A 23,506-nucleotide genomic window follows, 5' to 3' on the forward strand; every position below is an offset into this window, starting at 1 on the left:
ACCTCTCTGACGTCTTTATTAAAGAAAATACGGTTAAGAGCCTTACAAGACCTGGGACTTCAACCTGACCCATGTCCCCTGGCTCTTGTAGCACTTGGGCACAGTGTTTTTCTGAGTGTTGGTGTAGAGTCTATGTAAGCTCTGTTTCTTTTAATTTGTTTTAGAATTATGTTTGTGTGTTTTTGTGTGTGAATATGAGCGCAGTGCCCGAGGAGGACAGAAGATTTCCTGGAGCTGGAGTCAGAGGTGACTGTGAACTCCTTGTAAGTGCTGGATCCCAACCTCAGGTTATTTGTAAGAACTAGGTATATGCTGAGCCACCTCTCCGGTCTGTGGGAGGATTCTTTTTATTTTTATTTTTATTTTTGGTTTTTGGAGTCAGGGTTTCTCTGTGTAGCTTTGGAGCCTATCCTGGCACTCGCTCTGGAGACCAGGCTGGCCTCGAACTCACAGAGATCCGCCTGCTTCTGCCTCCCAAGTGCTGGGATTAAAGGCATGCGCCACCAGCGCCCGGCAGGAGGATTCTTTTAAATACTCTGTTCCATGGAATCTTATATATTACAGTATAACCACATAAGTATAATTAGATGGTTAATTATAACTTGACCCCATCATTGAATGTTTCTATTCTATTATATTAAAACCACGGGGGGGGGGCGGTGCACTGGATAGCTGACTCAGTGGTTAAGGCTGCTCTTTCAGAGGTCTGAGTTCAATTTCCAGCAACCACATAGTGGCCCACACCATCTGTAAGGAATCTGGTGCCCTCTTCTGACCTGCAGGCATACATGCAGAAAGAGCACTTATACATTAAAATAAATAATAAATATTAAAAAAAAACCCACTGAGTTTGAGGGTGGAGCGAGAACTCAGCATTTAAGAGCACTTGATACTCTTGCAGAGGGGCAGGGTTCGATCCCTAGCACCCACAGAGCAGCTCCCAACTGCCTGTAACTCCCTCTTCTGGCCTCCTGGGCACTGCAGGCATGCGATAGACTTGCCTCCAACACTGTTGGGTCTCTTTTCCAATAAGGTCCATAATAATGAATCATTCAGGAGGTTTAATTGATTTAGTTAATCATTAATATTTGAAACAGGTTCTTTTAATGTAGTCTGAGCTGGACTTAAATTGATGTTCCTCCTGGAAAGGAGAAAACCAAGCAGGGTCAAATGGTATAAGCCTAGTCTAGGAACAGGGGAAAGGGGCACATTGAAAAGAAGGGAGAGGGGCTGGAGAAATGGCTCAGGGGTTAAGAGCACTGACTGCTCTTCCAGGGGTCCTGAGTTCAATTCCCAGCAACCACATGGTGGCTCACAACCATTTATAATGAGATCTGGTGCCCTCTTCTGGTGTGCAGATATATGTCAACAACACACTATATACATAATAAATAAATGTCATTAAAAAGAAAAGAAAAGAAGGGAGAACTGGGAGGGGGTGTCAGTAATCACCTAAGACACAAATCTGTCTGTGACAGAGGTTCCAGATTAGGTTAATTGAGGTGGTGGGAATAAGTGTAGCACCATTCCCCAGAGAGAGAGAGAGAGAGAGAGAAAGAGAGAGAGAGAGAGAGAGAAAGAGAGAGAGAGAGAGAGAGAGAGAGAGAGAGAGAGAGCTGCACAAAGAACTCAACCCCTGGCTTTCCTGATGGTGACTGCGCTGTACCGGCCACCTTCTGTCCCTGACACCATGCTGTCCCATCCATGATGGCCTGTATCTCCTGGAACCAGCCAAAATAAGCCTTTCTTCCCTTAAGTCGCTTTTGTTGGGTATCCGGTAACAGCGATGACAAAAACTAACAACCGCAGACATCCAGCATCATGAGTGGGGACAGTGCTGGGATAAACCAGGTCTCATTGTAGATGGTTGTAGTGGGTGTGGTTCAAGAGAGCTGCAGAATCTGAAAGCTTTTCAATCTTTCTAAAGAAGCTGGTGACGTTGGCCAATACATTGTCAGAATGTACATAAAGAATGTGAGAAGCCCAGGACCAACACAACCAAGATTCAGCACCTGTTACTCCATGCGATCCTGTAACACAGACACAGATGGACTGTTCTGGAGAAACAACGCGCTAAGGAAAATGAGGATGAGGTTTCAGAACATCTTAAACTTTTGGCAGAGAGAATGAAGGGAAACCTGGGGGAAAATGCCAGGAAGAGACCCACGAGAGATGCAGGCTGTGTTCTCTGAGAGTTTCTACTTAATGTAAGCCTCTTGAAAGTAACACATAAATGATCAGACCCTTATTGGGACAGCTAGATGACTCAGTGGGTGAAGTCACTTGCCTCCAGGTGTGTCATCCCCGAGTGCCGTCCCTGGATTACATGGTGGAAGAAGAGAACAGACTACAGCTAGTTGTCCTGTGGCTTGCATACATGAGCTGTGGTTCTCTCACACGCGCATGCACACACAATAAATAAATGGATTTATGCCACCTTAAAATTAAAAACAAATAGAAACATGTTTATTAAACACCAGCTCTAGTAGTCCATAATCCTTTTCCGCACCAAAGCCATAGATCCCAGTTTGGCCTGAGTGAAAGTCTCTAAAAGATTAGGGAGTGATGCTCAGGAAGCCTTGGATGTGGGGAAGGAGCTTTGTGTCTAACCCTGTGCCCTGCGACAAAAAATACCTGATGAGAAGCCACTTAGGGAAGAGACAGGTGTCAGATGTTCAAGACAGAAAAGTGGGACCTGTCTCTGTTCATGGTGGCAGGAGATGGCCTGCTCATGTCCTGTTAGGAAACACAGGAAGGGGGACTCCAGTGTCCTGCTGGCTTTCTCTTCAGACTCCAGCTGTGAGTGAAGCTACCTTACAGTCAACCTGTTTCTTCCTCCTGGGTTAAACCTGGCTAGAAACACCCTCACAGACACATCCAGAGGGGCGGCTTCTAGGTGATTCTAAGTCCAGTCAAGTTGACTGTGAAGATGTCTGGTGATATACAAAACAGAAGATTCCATTCTGAGCTGTATGGTGGTGGCACATGCCTTTAATCCCAGCACTTGGCAGGCAGAGGCAGGTGGATCTCTGTGGGTTCGAGGCCATCCTGGGCTACAGAGTGAGTTACAGGGCAGCCAGGACTGAATCATGGAGAAACCCTGTCACCAAAACAAAACAAAAGATTCCATTCTGTAGTAGCTGTTCCAGGCACTTCCACATGGAGTTGGGTGTGGGAGAGGGCGGGGAAGTGGGGGTGTCCCTGAGCGAGAAGACTAAGCAGAGACTTCTGAGTGCCACAGAGTAGAGGGAGGACAATCAGATACCTTTTCAGAATGACAGATCACTCAGTCTGAAGGAGTGGTCTGGACGATTCCGAGAGGGCTCAGGCTCCCCAGAGAGAATGACCATCTCCTACAAGATTAAGGCAGATGTCACGGTATAGTGGTGACATTCTGAATAGCTTCCTCCTCACTCTAAATGTCTGAGTGCAAAGACTCTCTCCAGCCCCAACCTGTGTCGTCTGTCTTTCCCCACATATCACCTCATCATCCACGGCCGTCTCACCAGAGTCCTGGCCACTGTTCCTGCCTAGGAAAGAACAGAGCAGGACCTGGTCAGGCTTCAGAAGACTGGAGGTTGAGGGGGGACTATGGGCTGGGTGAGCTCTCATGGACTCCAAGAGTCTCAGACACCACCTCTCACCACACTTACCTTCTTCCTGAGTGTGGCTCCTTCCTCTCCCACCTGAGGAAAGAAATCCATGTATGGGTATCATGGGAGCAGGCACTTCCTCATGCTGCCACCCTTAAACACAGCTCCTCATGCTGTGGTGAGCCACCGGCCATAAAATTATTGTGTTGCTGCTTCGTAACTGTCATTTTGCTTCTATGAATCATAATGCAAGTCTGATACGAAGGATATCTTAATGTGACCTCCAAAGGGTTGGGAACCTTAGTCCCTAGCCCAAGGGAAATTTCGAGAACTGAGACATTGTAATAGCTTCCTGGAGGTTTGTCCTTAGTGAGACCTCTGCTTGCGACAGCTGGACATGAGATCTCAGTCACCAGAACCATCCCCCAAGCAAATCTTCCCTTCTCTACTTTTGAAGCCTAAACAAAAAGGTCACAAATGAAGGAGACACAGAGCTGTGGATGGTACATCCCATTACCTAGGCAGGACACTGCCACCTATGGCTTGAAGCCCTCAGTGGGACAAGTAAACTCAGCATCCTACCTGCATCCTTCTTCTTACATATGCAAAGCACCCAAACTGTGATGAGGATGAGGATAAGGAGGAGAAACCAATATTTCTTGTTCCAAGGAGGCTCTGGGAAAGGAGGGGGAGATGAGGACCACCCAGTTCTAAGCTCTGACTACAGCTGCCTCCAGCTCTGCACCCACTTCCTCCTTACCCCATCTCAGGGTGAGGGGCTCAGGCAGCCCCTCATGGTGCACATGGCATGTGTATTTCTGTTCCTCCCCAGAAGGCACCACCACGGCTGCCCACTTCTGGAAGTTTCCATCCCCTGCTGGTCTGGTTTCCACAAACTCCATTTCCTGGATCAGGTCCTCCCCATCCAACTGCCAGGTCAGGGAAATCTCAGCAGGATAGAAGCCCAGAGCCCAGCACCTCAGGGTGACATCACCTTTATATCCAGGATGATGGGTCACATGTGCCTTTGGGGGGTCTGAGGGGGAGAGTTGGGAAGATCAGGCATCTGGCTTTTTCCTGGGGACTCAGCAGTGTTCATGTGACCATTCTAGGAATGGACAGCAGAACTGGGGTGGGATTAGGTGTCCATATATTAATAGACCCCAAGTAGAGCAGGCACTGGGGGTAATCTGTTCTTTGGGGTGCTCTAGGGTAGGGGGCTTCAGGGCTCTGCAGACTGATGGATGGGAGGAGTTTTCTGGTCCTGAGCTGAGGGAGGGCCAGGAGACTCAGAAAAGCAGGATCCAGACTCCAGATACACTGGAGGAGGCCTGAGAGAAAAAACCTCCTATGGGTCCAGGTCCATTGCCCAAGTAAAGGAACTGTTGATCAGTTACTAAAAGGTTGGTCTACTGTTAGGGAAAATGAATTTCTTTACTGGCAGTAAGAGAAGGGCTGTCCTCTGAGGGATTCATTCTTGGTCAAAGATTTGGAACCAAGTTGTCTCCTGCCTCCTTGGACTCTGGGGAGGAGTGAGCTAAGGCCCTCTGGTTCACCTGCCTCCCTCTCCTCCCCCTCCGGAAAAGGAAAGGCTCTAACCCAGAACCTGTCCTGCTGGGCAGCACTCAACCTGTGAGCTATCCCCAAGTGCTCTCATCCTGCCCATGCAGGCACCCCCAGCTCTCTAAACTCCCAGCAAGCAGCCAGAGGGAAACTTGGGCGGGGTGTGGCTCCCCGGGCACCTGAGCGCAGCAGCACTTCCTTCCCTTTTTCCAGGTGTTTGTGCAGCGTCTCCACGCAGCTGTCCTTCAAGTGGTCTCCTAACTTGCCCTGAGAGATCTGACCTAAGGTCGCTGTCCAGGAGCTCAAGTCCTCGTTCAGGGTGAGGTAATCTTCTCCATCATAGCCCAGCTGGTTGTACCCGTGGAGCAGGCGTCCATCTGCCCCCACGTCGCAACCACGCATCCCCTGCAGCGTGTGAGAGTCTAGCGGGGACAAGGTGGTCAGCCCTCTTAGGAAGCGCAGCACCACTAACTTCAGACCAAGTCCAAGCGAATCCCTGCGGGCCCTTTTCTGCTTAACGAACCGGGCAGGTCTAGGGTGATACTCCAGTCCAGTGAATCTGGACAACCTTGGTGCTCCCAAAGTGTCTGGGTCACTCACCGTCCTTGCTCTGGTTGAAATAGCGAAGCAGGGTCATCAGGCTCCCACCGGACAGCTTTGCTTGAGTCCAGGCCATCTGGGTCTGCAGCTCCCAATACTCAGGCCTCTCCTGTTCCATCCACCCTACACAGGGCTCCACTCTGGGCGTCTCCGCGTCGCTGTCGAAGCGCACGAACTGCGTGTCGTCCACGTAGCCCACGAAAATGAACCGGGGATCCCCGAGGCCGGGCCGGGACACGGTGGTGTAGAAATACAGCAGCGAGTGTGAGCCTGGGGGCGGTGAGCGGTGAGACCCGCACCTCTTGGCAGGTGCACCGGGCTGGTAAGGGAGCAGGGCACGGGTCTAGGGATGCAGGTGGAGAATGGATCTGAAAGTTCTGGCTGAGAGTTTGGAAGATGCGGCTTCCCGGGTGCCGCCCCCACCCCTTGCCGCCGAGGCCATTTTTCCCCTGGGTGGCACTCACCTGCGCGGGTTGGAGCCCAGAACACAGGGTCTGCAAGCAGCAGGAGGAGAGCAGGGTGCACAGTGGCCCCCATCCTTGGGGACACTGAGAGTCTGGTTCTGGGCAGATCTTGGGCAAATTTACAAACCAGAGCGACAGTGATTGGATTATCTCAGAGCCCAACTCCAAATGAGAGTGAGAATCGGTGTCGCGTCATCAACGTCTGGGCAGAAAATCTCACCAGAGGTTGAAAGTGAAACTCAGGCAGATCGACCCGTGGCCCCCCTCAGACTGCTGTGACTTCCCTGAAAGAGCGCCTGTTGGTCAACCTGTCTTCTCAAAGTCCTGTTCAGAGGCTGTGTGTGTGTGGAATCCAGGGGAGACTGCAGGCTATTCTCAGGCCCTCTCTAATTCAATGCTGTGGAGATGCACTCCACCCCCTCCTGGGACAAGGACTCTTCCAGAAGAAAACAAATGACAGGGGGTGTGAGGACAACAGAGAGCTGGTCTGGGAATTTAGTGGGGAGATAGGTCTCTCTCTCTTTCTCCCCTGTGGCCCGAGTGTCTGCCTCTCTGGCTCTCTGTGTTTCTCTGTCTCTCTGTGTCTCTTCTTCTCTTGCTTTTTCTTGGGAGTTGGAAACAGGGTTTCTCTGTGTAGCCCTTGGCTGTCCTGAAATTTGCTCTATGTACCAGGCTGGCCTCTAGCTCACAGAGATCCAACTGCTTCTGTTTACTCAGAGCTGGAATTAAAGGACCAGCGAGATATGTTTTCTCAATAAACCTGCAAAGTTGTTCAGCAAGCGCTATGGAGACTCCGGGGAGGCTGTGTCTCAATTGCACCTTAGGGTTCTCCAAGCCCACAGGGAACTTGCAGAAGGGTTCTGCTTCTCAGTTCCAGGTTGAGGTCCCTGTCTTTGCTGGCAGTCAGGAAGGAGCAGAGAGGGACTTCTGGTAACTCTTTATGGACCCAGAGCTCTTTGCTATGATCAGTGAAGGAAATCTCCCACATAGAATTATTACACTGTGGGTGTGGGCACAGAAGGACCTGGTTTTTTTTAAGATTTGTCCTGATTAGGACAGTCCCTCAGATTAAAGAGAGCTGAAGGGGAACCCTAATAACTTGAGCAGAGTCCCTTCACTGACCTTAGCATTTGATGGACTGACCAGGGGAAGGTGAATAGCCAGGCTGGTTGTTAAGGAGGGTCATCGGAAGGAGCCCAGCACTGCTTCCTTGTGTGAGAAACTGGTCACAGTGGACTGTGAAAGTCTAATAGCTAAATGGTTGTGGATGGCAGTGAATGACAATGAGGACATGACCACTCCTGGGCCGTTGAGAAGACTCTTATGGAAGATGTAAGGGAGAGAACAGCCAGAGGCCTTTGGAAGAGTCCAGCCTGAACATGGCCATCAGAATACACTAGACCACTGGGAGGTGGTAGCACACACCTTTAATCCCAGCACTTAGGAGGCAGTTGCATGTGGATCTCTGTGAGTTCGAGGACTGCCTGGTCTACAGAGTAAGTTCCAGGACAGCTAGAGCTGTTATATAGAGAAACTTTGTCTTGAAAAACCAATCAATCAAGCAATCAAGCAATCAAGCAATCAGCCAACCAATCAACCAACTAACAAAAACCACTGGTCCATGAGAGGAGGGGACAGGAAGAGTGAGAGAAGAAGAGAGAGGTACAAGAGAGGGAACCAGGAGAGGGAGAAGAGCCAAAGAGGTCAAGAGCACCTGGAGTGGAGCCAAAATGGAAAGCACATGGCCAAATGGCTGGGTTGTAGAGGAAATAGAAGCTGGGGAGGGAAGCAAAGCTCAGGGGCTGGAGAGGTTTGGGGAGGGGTGAGGTGAGAAGTTGCTGAGAAGCCTGGGATCAGTGTGCCACCACTGCCCGCATAAGAGTGTTCTTGACAGCATCTTTGTAATAAAGCTCTTCTTTAAATTTAAGCCATTTATCATTTATTTTGGCAAGCATCACATAAAATGAGCAAAACCATCTTGCTCAGGGCAGTTACACACTCTCTTTCTTTCTTTCTTTCTTTCTTTCTTTCTTTCTTTTTTTTGGGGGGGGTTTCGAGACAGGGTTTCCCTGTGGAGCTTTGGAGCCTATCCTGGCACTCGCTCTGGAGACCAGGCTGCAGTTACACACTCCTGTTTTACTTTATACAAACTGTAAACAGATATGAGTTAGCAAAATTCTTGGCTGAAGACAGGTTACAGAAATTTGACATATATGTTTCCAAGCCAGGACTAAAGAAAGCTAGGGAATTCCCAGTAGACCAGCAGCACATTTTTAATTTATTTCTTATTTATTTTTCATAGCAACCACAGCCTTCCCCATCCTCCCCTTCCAGTCCCTTCCCTCATCTCCCCCAGATCTCCCTCATCCTTTCCTCTTCTGCCTCCATCCAGGAAAGGGCAGGCCTCCCATGAGTATCACTAAAACATGGCATATCAAGTTGCATTAAGACTAAGCACCTCCCCATATATTAAGGCTGGACAAGGCGACCCAGTGTGGGGAGTAGTTTTCCGAAAGCCCATAAAATAGTCAGAGTAGCCTCTCCAGCAGCACATTTAATTTAATTCCTATATGTTGTTTTTTAAATTATTGTCTGCCATTTAAAAAGTCTTGTTTTTTGCCTTTATACAAACTCATATTTGTTTACAAAATATAGTACATAACTAAAAGTAATTTAATTTTAAAATGGAAGGTCACTCAAAAACAATGTACATTTATATTGAAATTGTAGTAAAACAATGTACTAGGTTGTAAAAATCATGTTATAGCATGTAAAGTTTGTTTAGAAAATTCACCATTCCCAACAGCACAGTATCTCATGACAGCTTGAGAGCCTGATTGTAGGTTACTGACGACAGAGCAGAGTTCACAGGGAGGCTGAGATGCTCTTTTCATTAAGTTCCTTAAGAACTGATGCTGAGAGCCAAGCCCTTGGAACTCCTCATAACCAAGAAAGACTCTCTGGTTTCACAGAATGCCTACTGATCACTTACTTGACCAATAACATCACTGGCAGAGATCTCACTGCACACACTAGTGTCCCCACAGGTCAATTAAAATGAGAGGGGGCAGCAGCTTTCATCTCCTTTTTTATGAGCAGAAGGTAAGTCTGTATTTTACAGTTAAAACTAGGGCAAAAGTCAAGCCCTGATGTATTACTCCCCTAGAGAAAAGTTCTAATGTTAAAACTCTGTAGAGAGAGGGAGAGGGAAAGGGAGAGGAAGGGAAATGGGGAGAGCGAGGGGGAGGAAGAAGAGGAGAGGGAGAGAGGGACAGGGAGAGGCTCAGAGGTTAAGAGCACTGGCTGCTCTTCCAGAGGTCCTGAGTTCAAGTCCCAGAAACCACGTGGTGGCTCACAACCATCTGTAAGGAGAGCTGGTGCCCTCTTCTGGCCTGCAGGGATACATGCAGGCAGAACACTGTATGTATAATAAGTAAATCTGAAACAACAAAACAACAACAAAAACAGAGGGCTGGGGTTAGTGTGTGGAAGTATTTTTACTTACAGAATTTGAACCCCTGTACCACTTAGCTCATGACTGCAGCTGAGCCTTCTAAATCTAACACGACCTTTCACTGGAGCACACCACTGTGGAGATGGTGTCAAAGCTGGAATGCCTTTAGCACGTGTTGGTGTGAGAGGGAGAATCCTACACAGAACCACCTGTAGCTGTTTTCCCGCAGGACCAGAAACTTGAGATATGACCTTGGGAACCTGCCATGCATGTTTTCTGAGTGAGGCTGTGTGTCATGTTGTGAATGAAGCAGAGCAGGACACAGGCCCCACAGGACCTGTTCCAAGTTGAGACCCTGTGGACCCATCCCCTCTGCTGATCCTACAGACAGGAGTTAGGTTCTGAAAGATGGTGGGGCAGGAGAACCTCCAAGCAACAGCTCTGGAAGGAGGCAGGAGCTCAGGGGACTGAAGATCATCTCAGCCCACAGTCTCCTGAGTGCAGGGGCCTAGCTGGACCTGGAGAGGACAAGGATGGAAAACACCTGCTCCTGCCACTATTTAGGGACTCCATAGGATACTGAGAAAGGCCCTATTAGCAGGAAGAAAAATGGGCCTAATCCTCCACATGAACTCCAGAGACAAGAATTAAACACAGAAGACCAGGTGAAGAGCCACAGCCATGAGGGAGCCCAGGCTGACTTGTCATATCAGCCCTGGCTGTTCATCATCCTGGGGACAGGACAAGGCTCTGGCCAGCCCTGTGTCCCTGTGGTCAGAGTCTGTCAGCATGTGGTTATACAAAGTGACAAGGACAAAAGTCCCAAGGAGGACATAGCTGAGGGTGACCACAACAAACCCCCATGGACTGAGCTCCACCTGGCCTAGCCCCATCCTCACTCAGCTCCCAGAGACTCCTCCTGTCCCCCCTGACAGTCAGCACAGCAGACACAGATTCTGGAGGGTTCTCCATGAGCCATTTATTTTCTCCATCACACTTTCAGAATTCTCTCCTTTAATTTGAACTGCCAGTCTCTCGGTCAAGGACATGAACCATCAAGTTCACATTCAGATTTTTATTTTCAGTGGGAAGTGAGGACCTGCAGTTCATGGCAGCTTGGAGGCAACAGGATGGAGAAACCACAAGTCATGGTGGGGAACGCCTTTGAACCCAGGACCCTGGAGGCAGAGGCAGGAGGATCTCTATGAGTTCAGGTGAACAGAATTGTCTCTTGTCTACAGAGTGACTCCAGGGATACATAGAGAAACCCTGTCTTGGCTGGGGTTAGGGAGACAAGGGAGGGGGGAACTCAATACAAAGCCAAACCAAATCCAAAACAAAGAAAAAATCAACTAAAAGAAACACACAAAGAAAAACCACAACCCCCCCCTCCCAAAGACCACATTTTCCTCATAAGTGATATTTAGCCCTGAAGGTAAGTACATAGTAAACGAATGTACAAGTGGGCACAGAATAAAATCACAATTAAATGCAGGTAATGGATTTGAGGTAAGAAGCAGGATATAAATATAATTGTTTTCTAGTTCTAAATCTGGTAAGGATTTTTTTTTCTGTTGTTGCTTGATAAATGCATCAAAATATATTTGATAGTGAACGGGTAAGATCCAGTGTGAACACACACAGTTTCAGAATGGCTACTCTAACTGTAAGGACGTTTACTGAGAGGCATAGACTTTGCTCTGGTTAATTTTGGAGTGTAGCTTTTTCTTTTAAAACTCTTCTTGTAACAAAGTTTAAAAAAAATCTAAACACAAGAGAAGAGACAGGGACATTACCCCAACAGATAGGTCTCTTCTTCCTCAGGACTGAGCCCTTGGCCCCTGCACCTGAGCACAGGGTGGCCTTCCGCTTCTCCGGGTATCTGAGGAGAGTTTCCACACACTCGCCCTCCAGGTATGCCCTGTATCTCTCTGCCTCACCAGCCTGCTCCAACTTCACCCTGGTGATCTGTGCTGCCTCCGTGTCCGCGGCTGTTCAAGTTCTCAGGTCCTCGTTCAGGGAGATGTAATCGTCACTGTTGTAGGCGAATTGTTCATATCCACGGAGGAGGCCTCCATTTGAATCCAATTCACAGCCAGACATCACCTGGATGGTGTGAGAGCCTGGCCCCATCCCCGTGGTCAGCTGGGTTCCACGGCCCCATCCACCCATGATCTCCTCTAAACTGAATAGGAAACCAGTTTCTACACTGGGTCTTGGGCAGAACTTGGGACCTGGCACCTTGGGCGATTGGGGCCTGACCTTGGCGACTTGGAGGCATCCTGACTTCTGACCCGCGGTGACTATGCTTGTAGTAGGCAGACAGGGTATGTAGGTTCTCTAGAAACGTCTGCTGGTTGATCTTGGCTCCCCGTGTCTCCCGATCCCAATACTCTGGTCCCTCCTGCTCCATCCACCGCGCCCGTGGCTCCATGCTCAGAGTCTCCGCGTCGCTGTGCTGTCGAAACGCACGAACTGCGTGTTGTCCACGTAGCCGACTTCCATGAACCCGGGCTCCCCGAGGCCGGACCGGGACAGGATGGTGTGTAAATACCGCAGCGAGTGCAAGCCTGGGCGCGGCGCGCGTAGTGAGACACCGACCCTCCTCCCCGGACTGTGCTGGCTGGAAAGGGAGAAGGGCGTGGGGCTCCGGACGCGGGTGGGGAAGGGGCGGGAAGATTTGACTGGGTGATGCTGGACAAGGCTTCATGGTGCCCCCCCTCCCCGCCTCCCCACAGGGGCCATTTCTCTCCCGACTCCACACTCACCCACGCTGTAATGGGGCTTGGGTGGCCGCCCGCAGCAAGAGCAGCGTGTGAGGAGAGGCGGCCTGAACCATGAGTTCTGGGGAAAGTCTGAGTCTGTGCAGGCTTTGTAACACTGGTCCCACCCATCTTTCTCCAATCATTGTCCAGGTTTGCTCCACCAATCATTGTGCAGGATTGCTCCACCCAAGGGAGGTGAGAACTGCCAACAATTCACAGTCCTGGCAGCAAGACATGGGTTAGAGGCTGGAGAAGTGAAGCTCTGGGCTTCCTCAAGAGCCCAGGGAACTACGACTTTGCCCTGAATACTTACAATAGAAATAAAATGAATTGAATACTGTGTTCATTAGAGCCAGGCCCACATGAGATATGACTTCCTTCTATGGCAGCTGGAAAGAGCTCAGGTTCTTGCTGACTGTCCCCAGGAGTCCTTTCCTACTTGTCTGGGTCTCTCTTGAGGCTGCTCTGCAGGCAGCAGCTGGCTCCCCCCAGAGTCAGTCACCGGGAAGCTAGAGAATAGATGGGGGACACCCGCTGGTCAAGACCCTCAGGGAGGGGCGGCCATGTTTTGATTCTTACCATGGCCATCATTCATTTTCCTTTATTTAATATTTGTACTTGCCTAGCAACATTGTTCTCGTTCCTACACGATGATCTTGCAGACGAAGCAGCCAATCTGTGGAGTCTTGGACTTCCTGGCATAAAGATGCACCCACAAGTATAAAGGTTGAAGGAGCAATGGGGATGTGGAAAAGCAACAGAATTCTCCAGAACAGCCGAGAACTGACATTTAAAGGACATGGATAGCGTCAGCTGTAATGACATAGTCACCAGCAAGAGAGAACCGTTTAATTTTGGTTTCCTAGATGGTAGCACAGGGTTCCCAGGAGCTTAGTGGTTACAAGAGTGTACCTTTTAGTCTTCAGTCTTGAGAACCATCTGACTTACACACCTGGCAAGAACACACCAATGCCTGGGAAGGGGAAGGAGATGCAGCCTGGGGAGCAGAAGTCCTGAGGAAGTAGAAAGTCACAAACGGAGAAGACAGCAGAGAAACAACACAGAAGATGGAGAAGGAATAGCAGGGTCTGAGGAAGAAGGAGAAAAACAAAGTCAGTGCAAAGCTTTCCCAACTCAAGCCTCTCACAGAGCCTGGAGGAGAAGTGTGGGCTGGGAACCTGCAGGGCAGGCACTTGCATGGATTTCAGAGCATTTTCAGGATACAAACACACTGCTTACCATAAAGTGTTATGGGCCATCCAGGAAGCCAGGGATAACCCACAATACCTGAACATGTTGGTGATCCAAACTTAAAACACAAAGGTAATGATAACGCTGTGTTCTGTAACACGTTCCAAATCTAAGTCAATTGTTTGCTATAGAGAAGTTACATTAAGTAGAATTCACCAGATCTCTCAACCTAGCATTTCCAGCAGAATCATTTTATGGTAGAAAAGGGTGGCAGGGGAATCCCCGTGAGCAGAGGGTGCAGAGGCAGGGAATGTTGGACAGAGTGTACCTGCTGTGGTCCAGGCCACCTCCTCCCCTCCAAAGACATGGCTTCCAAACTCCTGAGCATGGTTATAGTCAGGCTGCCTTCTGGGCTGGGGTAAGGGCACCATATTTAAGGATTGCCCAAAACTTTACCTTCCAGCATCTTTCAAGCAGCCACTTCTTTTAGGAGAACCTCAAGGCCAGCACGGAAGTTGGTGACAAAGCAAAACAGTATCTAGAAAAAGGTCTTTTGGTTCCAGATCATGTGATCACGCGCCTAATGGTGTCAGAAATGGAGACCTGGAGCACACAACACCGGCTACTAGACAGCTTCCGGGGGACCTTAGTACAGACAGGAGCCTGGGACAGAATCTGTGATGTGGACCTAGTGATCAGTGTGAATTTCCCTTTGAGACACTGAAAGACCATCTGAGCCAACGAAGGATTCACCTACTAGCGGGAGGTCTATAACCTGGACTTTAACCTGCCTCAGGTGCTGGGGATTGATGGCAACACAGGTGAGACCTATTTCCAACAGGAAGATGTCAAAACTGGAGCAGTTGCTGCCAAGCCACAGCAACTGTACAAGGGTGAGGCAAAACTTAGTCATCAAACTGCAGAGCCTCGGGGTGCTCCAAAGGGCTCTGGGATGGAGACTAACAAAACAAATATGCTTGTTTACACACTTTGATCAAACAAGACCACACCTATTCAATCCAAAGGAGCATACTGAGGCTGCCATCAGAAGAACCAAGAAGACATGGTCGTTCACTCAATCATGCGTGTCGTCCTGGTGCCCTGGCCAGATTAGAAGCTAGCTGACACAGCTTGCAGCATCTTTTCTAGTGTAAGTGATGAAGTAACGAGGAAACTCTAGTGGGTAGAAAAAATTCACGAAGAAGAAACGCTCCCCCCTGCCTTTGAAAAGAAGCTGTGGCTCTGCAGGTGTGAAAGCAGGAACAGACTGGATTTCCACCAGCGTTGAGTCGACACTCTCAGTGGGTCGGCAGCCATGTGCTGCTATCCTTGCCTGTTTGCATGCAATGGTGGTGGAATCCCTGGCTCATGCCACCTTCCACAGGCTGTTGAACCACAGCACTGTAAGCCTGAGAACTTGAAGGGCTGTGGTTCCAGCTTGTCCCCTGCCATGTCCTCTTGATGACGCTTGAATTGATGCTAATTGCACTCAGGGACTGTTTCTCCCTACCACCTTAGACATCCTAGTTTCTGCTGACTGTGTCTTCTCTTATCCACTTGCTCCCTTCATATGCTACTCAGTAACAGGATAGTTTCTGCATTTCCCCCCCTAACTTCCTCCTTCTGCAAGCTGAGAACTAGGGGACTGGATTCAGTCCCTTCATACTGGGAACTGAGCCAGGGTGCCCTGCCCGACTTGAACCCACTCTGTACCTTTTATTGCTTAAAAAAGATTCCCGAAGTCTCTGGGAGTTCTCAAAAGAAATGCAGAGAAGTAGTGATCTTATGGAAATTGCTACACCAATGAGATGGGTTAGGCTTCTTTACTCAAGGCAAGATGAGTATTGGACATGCTGCTAATTATTAATGCTGACAGTGTTGTCCTTCTGTGAGGGATCCAAGCAGATGGTAAGAAGTCAGTAAAAGGAACACGCCTGTGGGCGTGGAGCATCTTGCACTAGGTGTACATTGCACCTGCACTGAGTAAGACGGCTTTACCATCATGGGAATGCAGAATCTTTCTGTTTTCTTCCTATTTCAAAGATGCAGTCTATAGGTGGTCATAAAGTCCAGAAACGAAGATGCTAATATTTTGTCAATCATCATATGCCAACAAAGCATTTGGTAAAAGAACTCAGCTGTCTATTTTGCTTTTATTCAGCGTGCATAATTACAAAATAATTCTAGTACTCTTTTGTGTCTATTGTGGCATGCTGCTCTGAGTTCAGGGGAAAAAAAAGGTTCAGTTCTCCGTAAACAATTGTCATCAATTAGACAAATTTTAGTAGGGCTTTATACTGCCCTGAATTCTCTTTCCAGCTGGTGTTGATATACATATTCTGTAATTTGAACTGACATTGTTTGGTACAACAGTAAGGATTTAGATGTTTTGGGTTTTCAAAAATAACATTAAATGCAACGATTATATTTATGTTTTAAAAAAGAGAGCTTTTGGAGTTCCACTATACAAGCAGCACATTCAGTTTGGATAAAATTTTCTTTTTCAGAAGCAAGGTTTCTCTGTGTAACAGCTGTGACTGACTGTCCTGGAACTCACTCTGCAGATCAGGCTGGCCTGGAACTCACAGAGATCCGCTTGCCTCTGCCTCCTGAGTTCTGGGATTACAGGTGTGCACCACCACCAGCACCAGGCAGCTTGGATAAGCTGTTTTTAAATTAACACCTTCCATTAACAAAAAAGATTTTTTTTCCATTTTCATTCTTTCTTTTCTTGCCTGTATACAAGGCTGTACAAATTTGTAATGGATAATATGTAACCAATGCTAACTTGATTTTTAAATTCAAAGTTCATTCAGTGACAGTGTACCTATTACACAGTAACTGGAGTAAAATACTGGCATTTAAACAGAGTATCATTCATGTAAAAATCATATTATAGCATGTACAATTTAATTAGAAAATTCATGGGTCCAACAGCACAGTATCTACTGACAGTTTGAGAACATGATTATAGGTTAACTGAGGATAGAGCAGAATTCACAGTGTAGCTGATGACCTTCTTGTCCTCAAGTGTGTTAAGAACTGATGCTGAGGGGGCTGGAGAGATGGCTCTGAGGTTAAGACCACTGACTGCTCTTCCAGAGGTCCCAAGTTCAATTCCCAGCAACCACATGGTGGCTCACAACCATCCGTAATGAGATCTGGTGCCCTCTTCTGGTGTGCAGATATACATGGAAGCAGAATGTTGTATACATAATAAATAAAATAAAATCTTTAAAAAACCAAAGGAACTGATGCTGTGCCAGGTAGTGGTGGATGTCTTCAATCCAGCAATTGGAAGGCAGAGTCAGGTGGATCTCTGTGAGTTTGAAGCCAGCCTGGTCTATAGATTGTGTTCCAGGATAGTCAGGACTACACAGAGAAACATTGTCTTGAAAACCAAAAATAAAAAAAGAACTGGGCCGGGAACCAACCTTGTGGGATTCCTTGTAACCAAGAATATTTGGTTTCACAGAATGTCTACTAATCACTTACTTCACCAATAACTTAACTGACAGAGAACTCATATCAAACATTAGTGTCCCCCACAGGTCTGTTAAAATGAGAGGGGCCAGCAGATTTAATCTCCATTTTTATGAGCAGAAGGTAAGTCTGCATTTTACAGTTAAAATCAGTGCAAAAGTCAAGCCCTGAAGTGTGTCTCCCCAAGGGAAAAGTTGCAACGTGAACACTCTCTTTTAAAGGGAAGGAGGGGGTGGTGGTGTGTGGATTTATTTTTACTTAGGGAACATGAGCTCCTGCACCACTTAGCTCATGACAACAGCTGAGCCTTCTACTCTGATGCTACCTGGAGAGCCCCACTGTGAAGACTGGGGTGTGTGGTCTGGGGTGCCATTGTCAAGCGGTGGTGTGAGAGGAATAACTCTCACACCACCGATGCAGAGACACTGCATCAATGGCCCAGCCAGATGCTTGCCCTCAGGAACACAAGCTGCTACAGGAAAAGAGAAGACAGGTACCAACAATGTGTGTGTTGGGGTTGTACTTTTGACATCTTTTGTAACTATGGGTGACAGATGACACTGAGTACCTCCAAGCTGTGATGAGCCCTAGGTGAGCCTGGGGTAAAGGCTGACACAGACACAGGAGAGTATGAGTGAGGCCATTGCAGGAGAGCATGGCTGCTGCTTTTCCTTGCAGCCGTTGAGGAGACACCTTTCCTGAGACCTGCTGTAGCGGTCCAGGCACTGTGAAGTCTGAGTCTCTCCTTGGTCCACAGCTGGTTTAACCCTGAGAGGGAAGTGTTACATTGTGTCAGCTCTGTGAACCTGGAGCTTCTTGTGTTTCATGAGCCCCATCAGCCTCCTCCTGGCTCCAGCAGGGACGCTCCTTCAGTCTAGAGGGAAATTCACCCCATCACTTCCCTCTTCTACAGCAGCTCCCTTTGTTAAAACAACCTCAGGCCAAGTGCTGGTGTGTCAAGTGCAGCCTCAGGTCCCCTCACACTGAGGTCAGGGTCACCTGAGCTTTCACCTCAGCAAAGTCCCTCTCCCCACCTGCCTCTCTGTTTGTGATCTAGGATCCTAATTTTTAATTCATTCATCAAACACTTATTGGGTATGAATATTTTCAGAGTTCCTGGCACTGGAAGTCATCATCCCTCACAAGACAAAGATGGGTGCATCATGACAGAGATGATCACCTCCTTGGTCAGCAAACATCTCTGCTAAGGCTCTTAGAGCACCTGGAACTAAGTCACAAGGATAGAATAGAAAACTGCAGGGGCCAGAACTTGGATCAGGAGATGAAGTAATTTCCATCTCTGGCATTCCCACAAACTACTTTTTAAAAGATTCCTTAATTTTAGTCTATGAGTGTTTTTCTTGCCAGTCTATCTGGTGTTCAGGGTATTAGTGGCCATGGAAAAGGAATTAGGGATGGCTGTGAGCCACCATGTGGGTGGTGATATCTGAGCTTGGAGCCTCTGCAAGAGCAGCAAGTGCTTTCAACCCCAGAGTCATCTCTTCAGTCCCTGGATCATGTCTTTTAAATAAACACAAATCTAAAGGAGACTCAGCCTATAAATCCTGGAGTCACCACTGGAGGCAGCATCAGAACTTCCAGAGCTAAGGAGGGAGGAGACCTTGGGCAGAACACAGACCCAACAGGACAGATCTGAGATGAGACCCTGTGGATCCCTCCTCTCTGCCCATCCTAGAACCCAGGTTAGATTCTGAAAGATGGGAAAGAATGAGAGAATCTCCAGGGAGGGGTCTGGAAGGAGGCAGGAGCTCAGGAGACTGAAGTTCATGTTCTCATCCTACAGTCTCCTGAGTGCAGGGGCCTAGGTGGGTCCTGGTGGGAAAGGATGGAAAAACACATTTTAATGCTGTCATGCAGGGAGCCCAAGGGATAAGGAGGCAGGCTCCACTCTCAGGAACAAAAAAAGGCCTAATCCTCCATACAAACTAAAAAGTCAACAACAGGGAATATGGCATAAAGAGCTATAGCCAGGTCAGAGCCCAGGCTGACCTGTCAAAGTAGCCCTGACTGCTCACAATCCTGGGGACAGGACATTGCTCTGGCCATCCCTGTGTCCCTGTGACCACAAATCTGAGCATGTGGTCCTAAGTGATGGAGAAAACAGAGCCAGGAGGTCACAGAGCTGAGGAGTGACCTTGTCACAGCCAACAAAGGGGTGAGCTCCACCTGGACACAGCCCTGTCACACTCAGCTCCTACAATCCCATCCTATCCCATTAGATGGACACAGCACAATGAACACAGATTCTGGGAGGCTCTCCAAGATATCACTTTTTTCCTCCACAAACTCTTAAGTATCTCAACAATTTATTTAACAGACAATCAACCTATCAGATCAAGGAAGAGAACAATCAAGTTCATATTGAGATCCTTATTTTCAGAGGGGAAGTCAGGGGTGCAGCTCAGGGCAGCATGGAGGTGACAGGATAGAGATGTCCCCTCCTGTCTGCTGGAACAGGAAGGGTTGGCCATGGAAGGGAACACAGGCAGTGCAGGGACAGGGTCCTGGTGTGCAGGGCTGGGCTGGGCTCCCAGTTCTTCACATTGAGCCCATAGGATCACAGGGAACATCAGACACTGCTGCAGAGAGTCAACCGTGGATGTCACAGGAGAGGGCTGAACACGTTGTCATTCCATGCCAGGCAGCTGTCTTCACGCTACAGAACAAGAGTCATGAGCAATCTTGTGAAGACAATATCCCAACAACCCACCACTCACTCACGGTGATTCTGGTAGTCCCTGAAACCCAATCAAGTCGACTTTGCCCCCCCCATCCCAAATCAGGTCCCAGAGTGTCAACTTTACAATCTGAGAGAGACACATCCAAGCTCTGGGAACTGTCCCTGCCTAGGGATAAAATATATACTTTCATAGGAAGATAAAAAGATGGCCCCTAGAAGATTTTGCTGCAGGTGATATTATAGATTTCCAGATCCCCAATTACTACAGCTTCACCCCACAGGCCTCAGGGACAATCCTGCTCCCCACACTTACCTGGAGCTGGAGCATATTTCCCTCCTTTTCCACCTGTGAGAAGAAAAGCTGTAAGAGACAAAGGAGGAGCTCAACCCTAGGAATTTTCCAGAACCAACAGCAGACTCAGGTCAGACCCAGGAGCTATGGGGTGTGATGTGTTTCCACGAGGCAGAGAACACTTCTAAAATGGCTGAGAGAGAACTCAGACCCTGCCCTTGCCTACCTGAGTTTCTCCTCTTCCTCACAAAAAACACCACAGCTCCAATGATGGTCACAACTCCAAGGAGAACCAGAACAGCAATGACTGCCATGATGAGGACAGTGGACTGAGGAGGAGGCTCTGGGAAGGGAAGGACAGGAAGGCAAGGTGAGGGTCATGACCCCAGCTCTCAGCCCTGACCCTGCTCAGGCTCTGCAGAAGGCTCCAGCTTTCCCTGACCCCAGCTCTGTTCCCCTCCCTCCTTACCCCATCTCAGGGTGAGGGGCTCAGGCAGCCCCTCATGGTACACATGGCATGTGTATTTCTGCTCCTCCCCAGAAGGCACCACCACAGCTGCCCACTTCTGGAAGGTTCCATCCCCAGAAGGTCTGGTCTCCACCAGCTCCATGTCCTGAGTCTGTTCTTCCTCCTCCCTCTGCCAGGTCAGGGTGATGACAGCAGGGTAGAAGCCCATGGCCCAGCACCTCAGGGTGACATCATCTTTAGGTCCAAAATGATGGGTCACATGTGCCTTTGGGGGATCTGTGTGGAAGATTTAAGAAATCCCACAAGAACAAGGTAAACTGACATCTGCAAAGACAAAGTTAAAGCAATGATGACACTGAACTATGTGTCTGAACACTTCTGACTGTCATCACACTAGTGACCTGCAGGGGGCACTGGTCCCCCTCATCACAGATCTGCACATTTTCTTTGGGGACCCAGAAGATAAAAGGGAATCTCAGGAACCAGCAGATCACATGGTCTTCCTTATGTGATGTTGTGTAGCATAAGTTAGGTGGTAAAAGAATGGAAGAAGGGATGGTAAATAATTTATATATGTGGTTAAATACATATCAAATTAAGGAATTAGGGGCACAGGTACATAAAGGGTGTCACCAACTACTGCTGACACCATTGAGGCTCAACCACTGTGGCCATCTTGCTGACCATCATAATTGTCTCTTCAAATGAACAGCCATCACCAAAGTGTGCAGCAGAAATGGGGTGAACCTCTGACACCAGTCAGAGAAAATGACTTCCTAACCCTCAGCCTCTGGGGGAACAAGATACAAGGTGTTGTCACCCAGGATCCCTGGAAATAGCTGTGGAGCCCCGTGCAGCACTCACTGGGACACAGGGGTGTGTGGGTTTCCCTGTCTCTCCAGTCCTTGATTTTCAGAAGACCCCGTCTCTGAGGATGTTCAACTCCTAATTCAGTGGGGAAACACTGTAACTTGTTGGGGCAGAGGGAGACCAGGGGTTTGGATAGTTAATTCTGGCAGAAAATAGTCTAAGGTTATAGGATTCTTTCCTTGAAAGGGAACACTGACTTGTCTAATTATCCAGATTACAAGACACCTGAGGAGACAGATACAGATAATGAAAAGGGAGGGTGAAACCGAATCACCCCGTCGAGGAAGAAAAACTGACAAAAGCAAAATAACAACAACAAAAAAGAAACAAAGAAAGATAAAAGAAAAAGACATATTTTAGATTTTTTTCAGGGCACCCTATAAGTGCTCACATGACCGTTCTAGGAAGAGATAGAATTGGGGTGATGGAGAGATGCAAACCTCACCCACAGGAATCTGGGAAATTGTATTCTTTAGAAAGTTCTAGAAACTGGGGAAGCAACCTAAGGTAGGGACATCCAGGTCTCCCATCAGGTACAGGAGACTTCCGGTCCTGGTGTGTAAGGCTGACACACTCAGTCACCGGGTGTGGACAGAGAACCCGGCCTGGCAGAGGCCATGGCTGACACAGGGCTGCAGACTGAGGAGCCACTGCTGGGGATGTGGGCATCTTCTCTCCCGCCCTCCTGAGACAGATCTAGAAACGTCCAGGGAGAAGGCTGAGCCCTGGGAGATGAGTGCAGCCCCTGCCAGGCTGGATCAAGAGCCCCAGGGACACTGTGTCCCCTCAGAGACAGGGGCGTGACCCCAGCTGAGGTTCTCTTCTTCCTCAGGACTGAGCCCAGCCCGAGGGCAGAGGGAGGAGTTGCCCGCGGCCCCTGCACCTGTGCGCAGCAGCTGGTCCTTCCCGTGCTCCAGGTATCTGCCGAGCCACTCCACGCACGTGCCCTCCAGGTAGGCCCTCCATCTGTCTGCATCACCAGTCTGCTCCCACTTGCGCCGGGTGATCTGCGCCGCCGTCCACGTCCTCAGGTCCTCGTTCAGGACGATGTAATCGTCGCCGTCGTAGGCGTCCTGACTGTACCCGCGGACCCCACTTCACAGCCGAACATCCGCTGGATGGTGTGAGAGCCTGGGAGGTTGGGGGGGGGACCCGTGGTCAACTCCTCCCACCCGCGGCCCCGCCCACCCCGCATCCTCTAAACTGAAAGGGAAACCGGGTCCCGGTCCCCGCTCTCATCCTCCTCCCGGACCTCGGACTAGGTACTCGGGGCGACCCCGGCCTGTGCGTAGGGACATGAAGGTCGTGACCTCCGAGCCGGGGTCACTCACCGCCCTCGCTCTGGTTGTAGTAGCCCATCAGGGTCCTCAGGTTCCCTCGGAAAATCTGCTCTCTGTTCTTGGCTCTCTGCGTCTCCCCTTCCCAATACTCCGGCCCCTCCCGCTCCACCCACGGCGCCCGCGGCTCCATCCTCGGATTCTCCGCGTCGCTGTCGAAGCGCACGAACTGCACGTCGTCCACGTAGCCGACTTTCAAATAACGGGGCTCCCCGAGGCCGGTCCGGGACACCGTGGTGTGGAAATACCGCAGCGAGTGCGAGCCTGGGGGCGGCGCGCGGTGAGACCCCGACCCTCCTCCTGGGACCCCGGGCGGGCGCGCGGGCCGGGAGGGGAGCAGGGCGCGGGGCTCGGGACGCGGGTGGGGACGGGGCGGGAGGGTCCGGCTGGGCGATGCGGGGACGCGGCTTCCCCGGTGCCGCCCCCGCCCTCCCCGCAGAGCCCGTTTCCCTCCCGACCCCGCTCTCACCCGCGCGGGTCTGGGTCGGGGCCAGGGCGGCCGCCAGCAGCAGGAGCAGCGTGCGCGGCGCCACCGCCCCCATATTGGATCTGGGCGTCCGGGTTCCGCGGTCTGAGGACTTTATACCCGGTGCCCGCGGACGCTGATTGGTTCCCCGGGATCCCGACACCCAATGGGGTGAGCACCGCCCAGTTGTCGTCATCAGTGTCCAGGCAGAAGGAGCTGACACAGGTCAGGAGCTGGAGAAGTGAAACTGGGGACAGG

The 23,506-nt window shown here is 49.6% G+C and overlaps 1 protein-coding gene, 1 long non-coding RNA gene and 1 pseudogene across 2 annotated transcripts; 2 read left to right on the forward strand and 1 right to left on the reverse strand.

Moving 5' to 3' along the window:
• The first annotated feature begins 2 nt into the window (after window positions 1-2).
• LOC113832462 lies at window positions 3-2,479 on the forward strand. Its single transcript, XR_003479776.2, has 2 exons — window positions 3-263; window positions 1,928-2,479. It is a non-coding gene; the product is annotated as an uncharacterized LOC113832462 (long non-coding RNA).
• Window positions 2,439-23,459, reverse strand: LOC118237610 (H-2 class I histocompatibility antigen, Q10 alpha chain-like). Its single transcript, XM_027388613.2, is given in 10 exon segments — window positions 2,439-3,100; window positions 3,266-3,353; window positions 3,484-3,530; window positions 3,654-3,686; window positions 4,176-4,268; window positions 4,354-4,629; window positions 22,329-22,535; window positions 22,538-22,576; window positions 22,777-23,046; window positions 23,252-23,459. Coding segments are annotated over 9 exon segments (1,242 nt in total). The 5' UTR covers window positions 23,445-23,459; the 3' UTR covers window positions 2,439-3,100; window positions 3,266-3,269.
• Window positions 11,489-17,190, forward strand: LOC113832458 (annotated as a pseudogene).
• Window positions 23,460-23,506: the final 47 nt, after the last annotated feature.

This window comes from Cricetulus griseus, assembly GCF_003668045.3.
Source record: "Cricetulus griseus strain 17A/GY chromosome 1 unlocalized genomic scaffold, alternate assembly CriGri-PICRH-1.0 chr1_0, whole genome shotgun sequence".
NCBI lineage: Eukaryota > Metazoa > Chordata > Mammalia > Rodentia > Cricetidae > Cricetulus > Cricetulus griseus.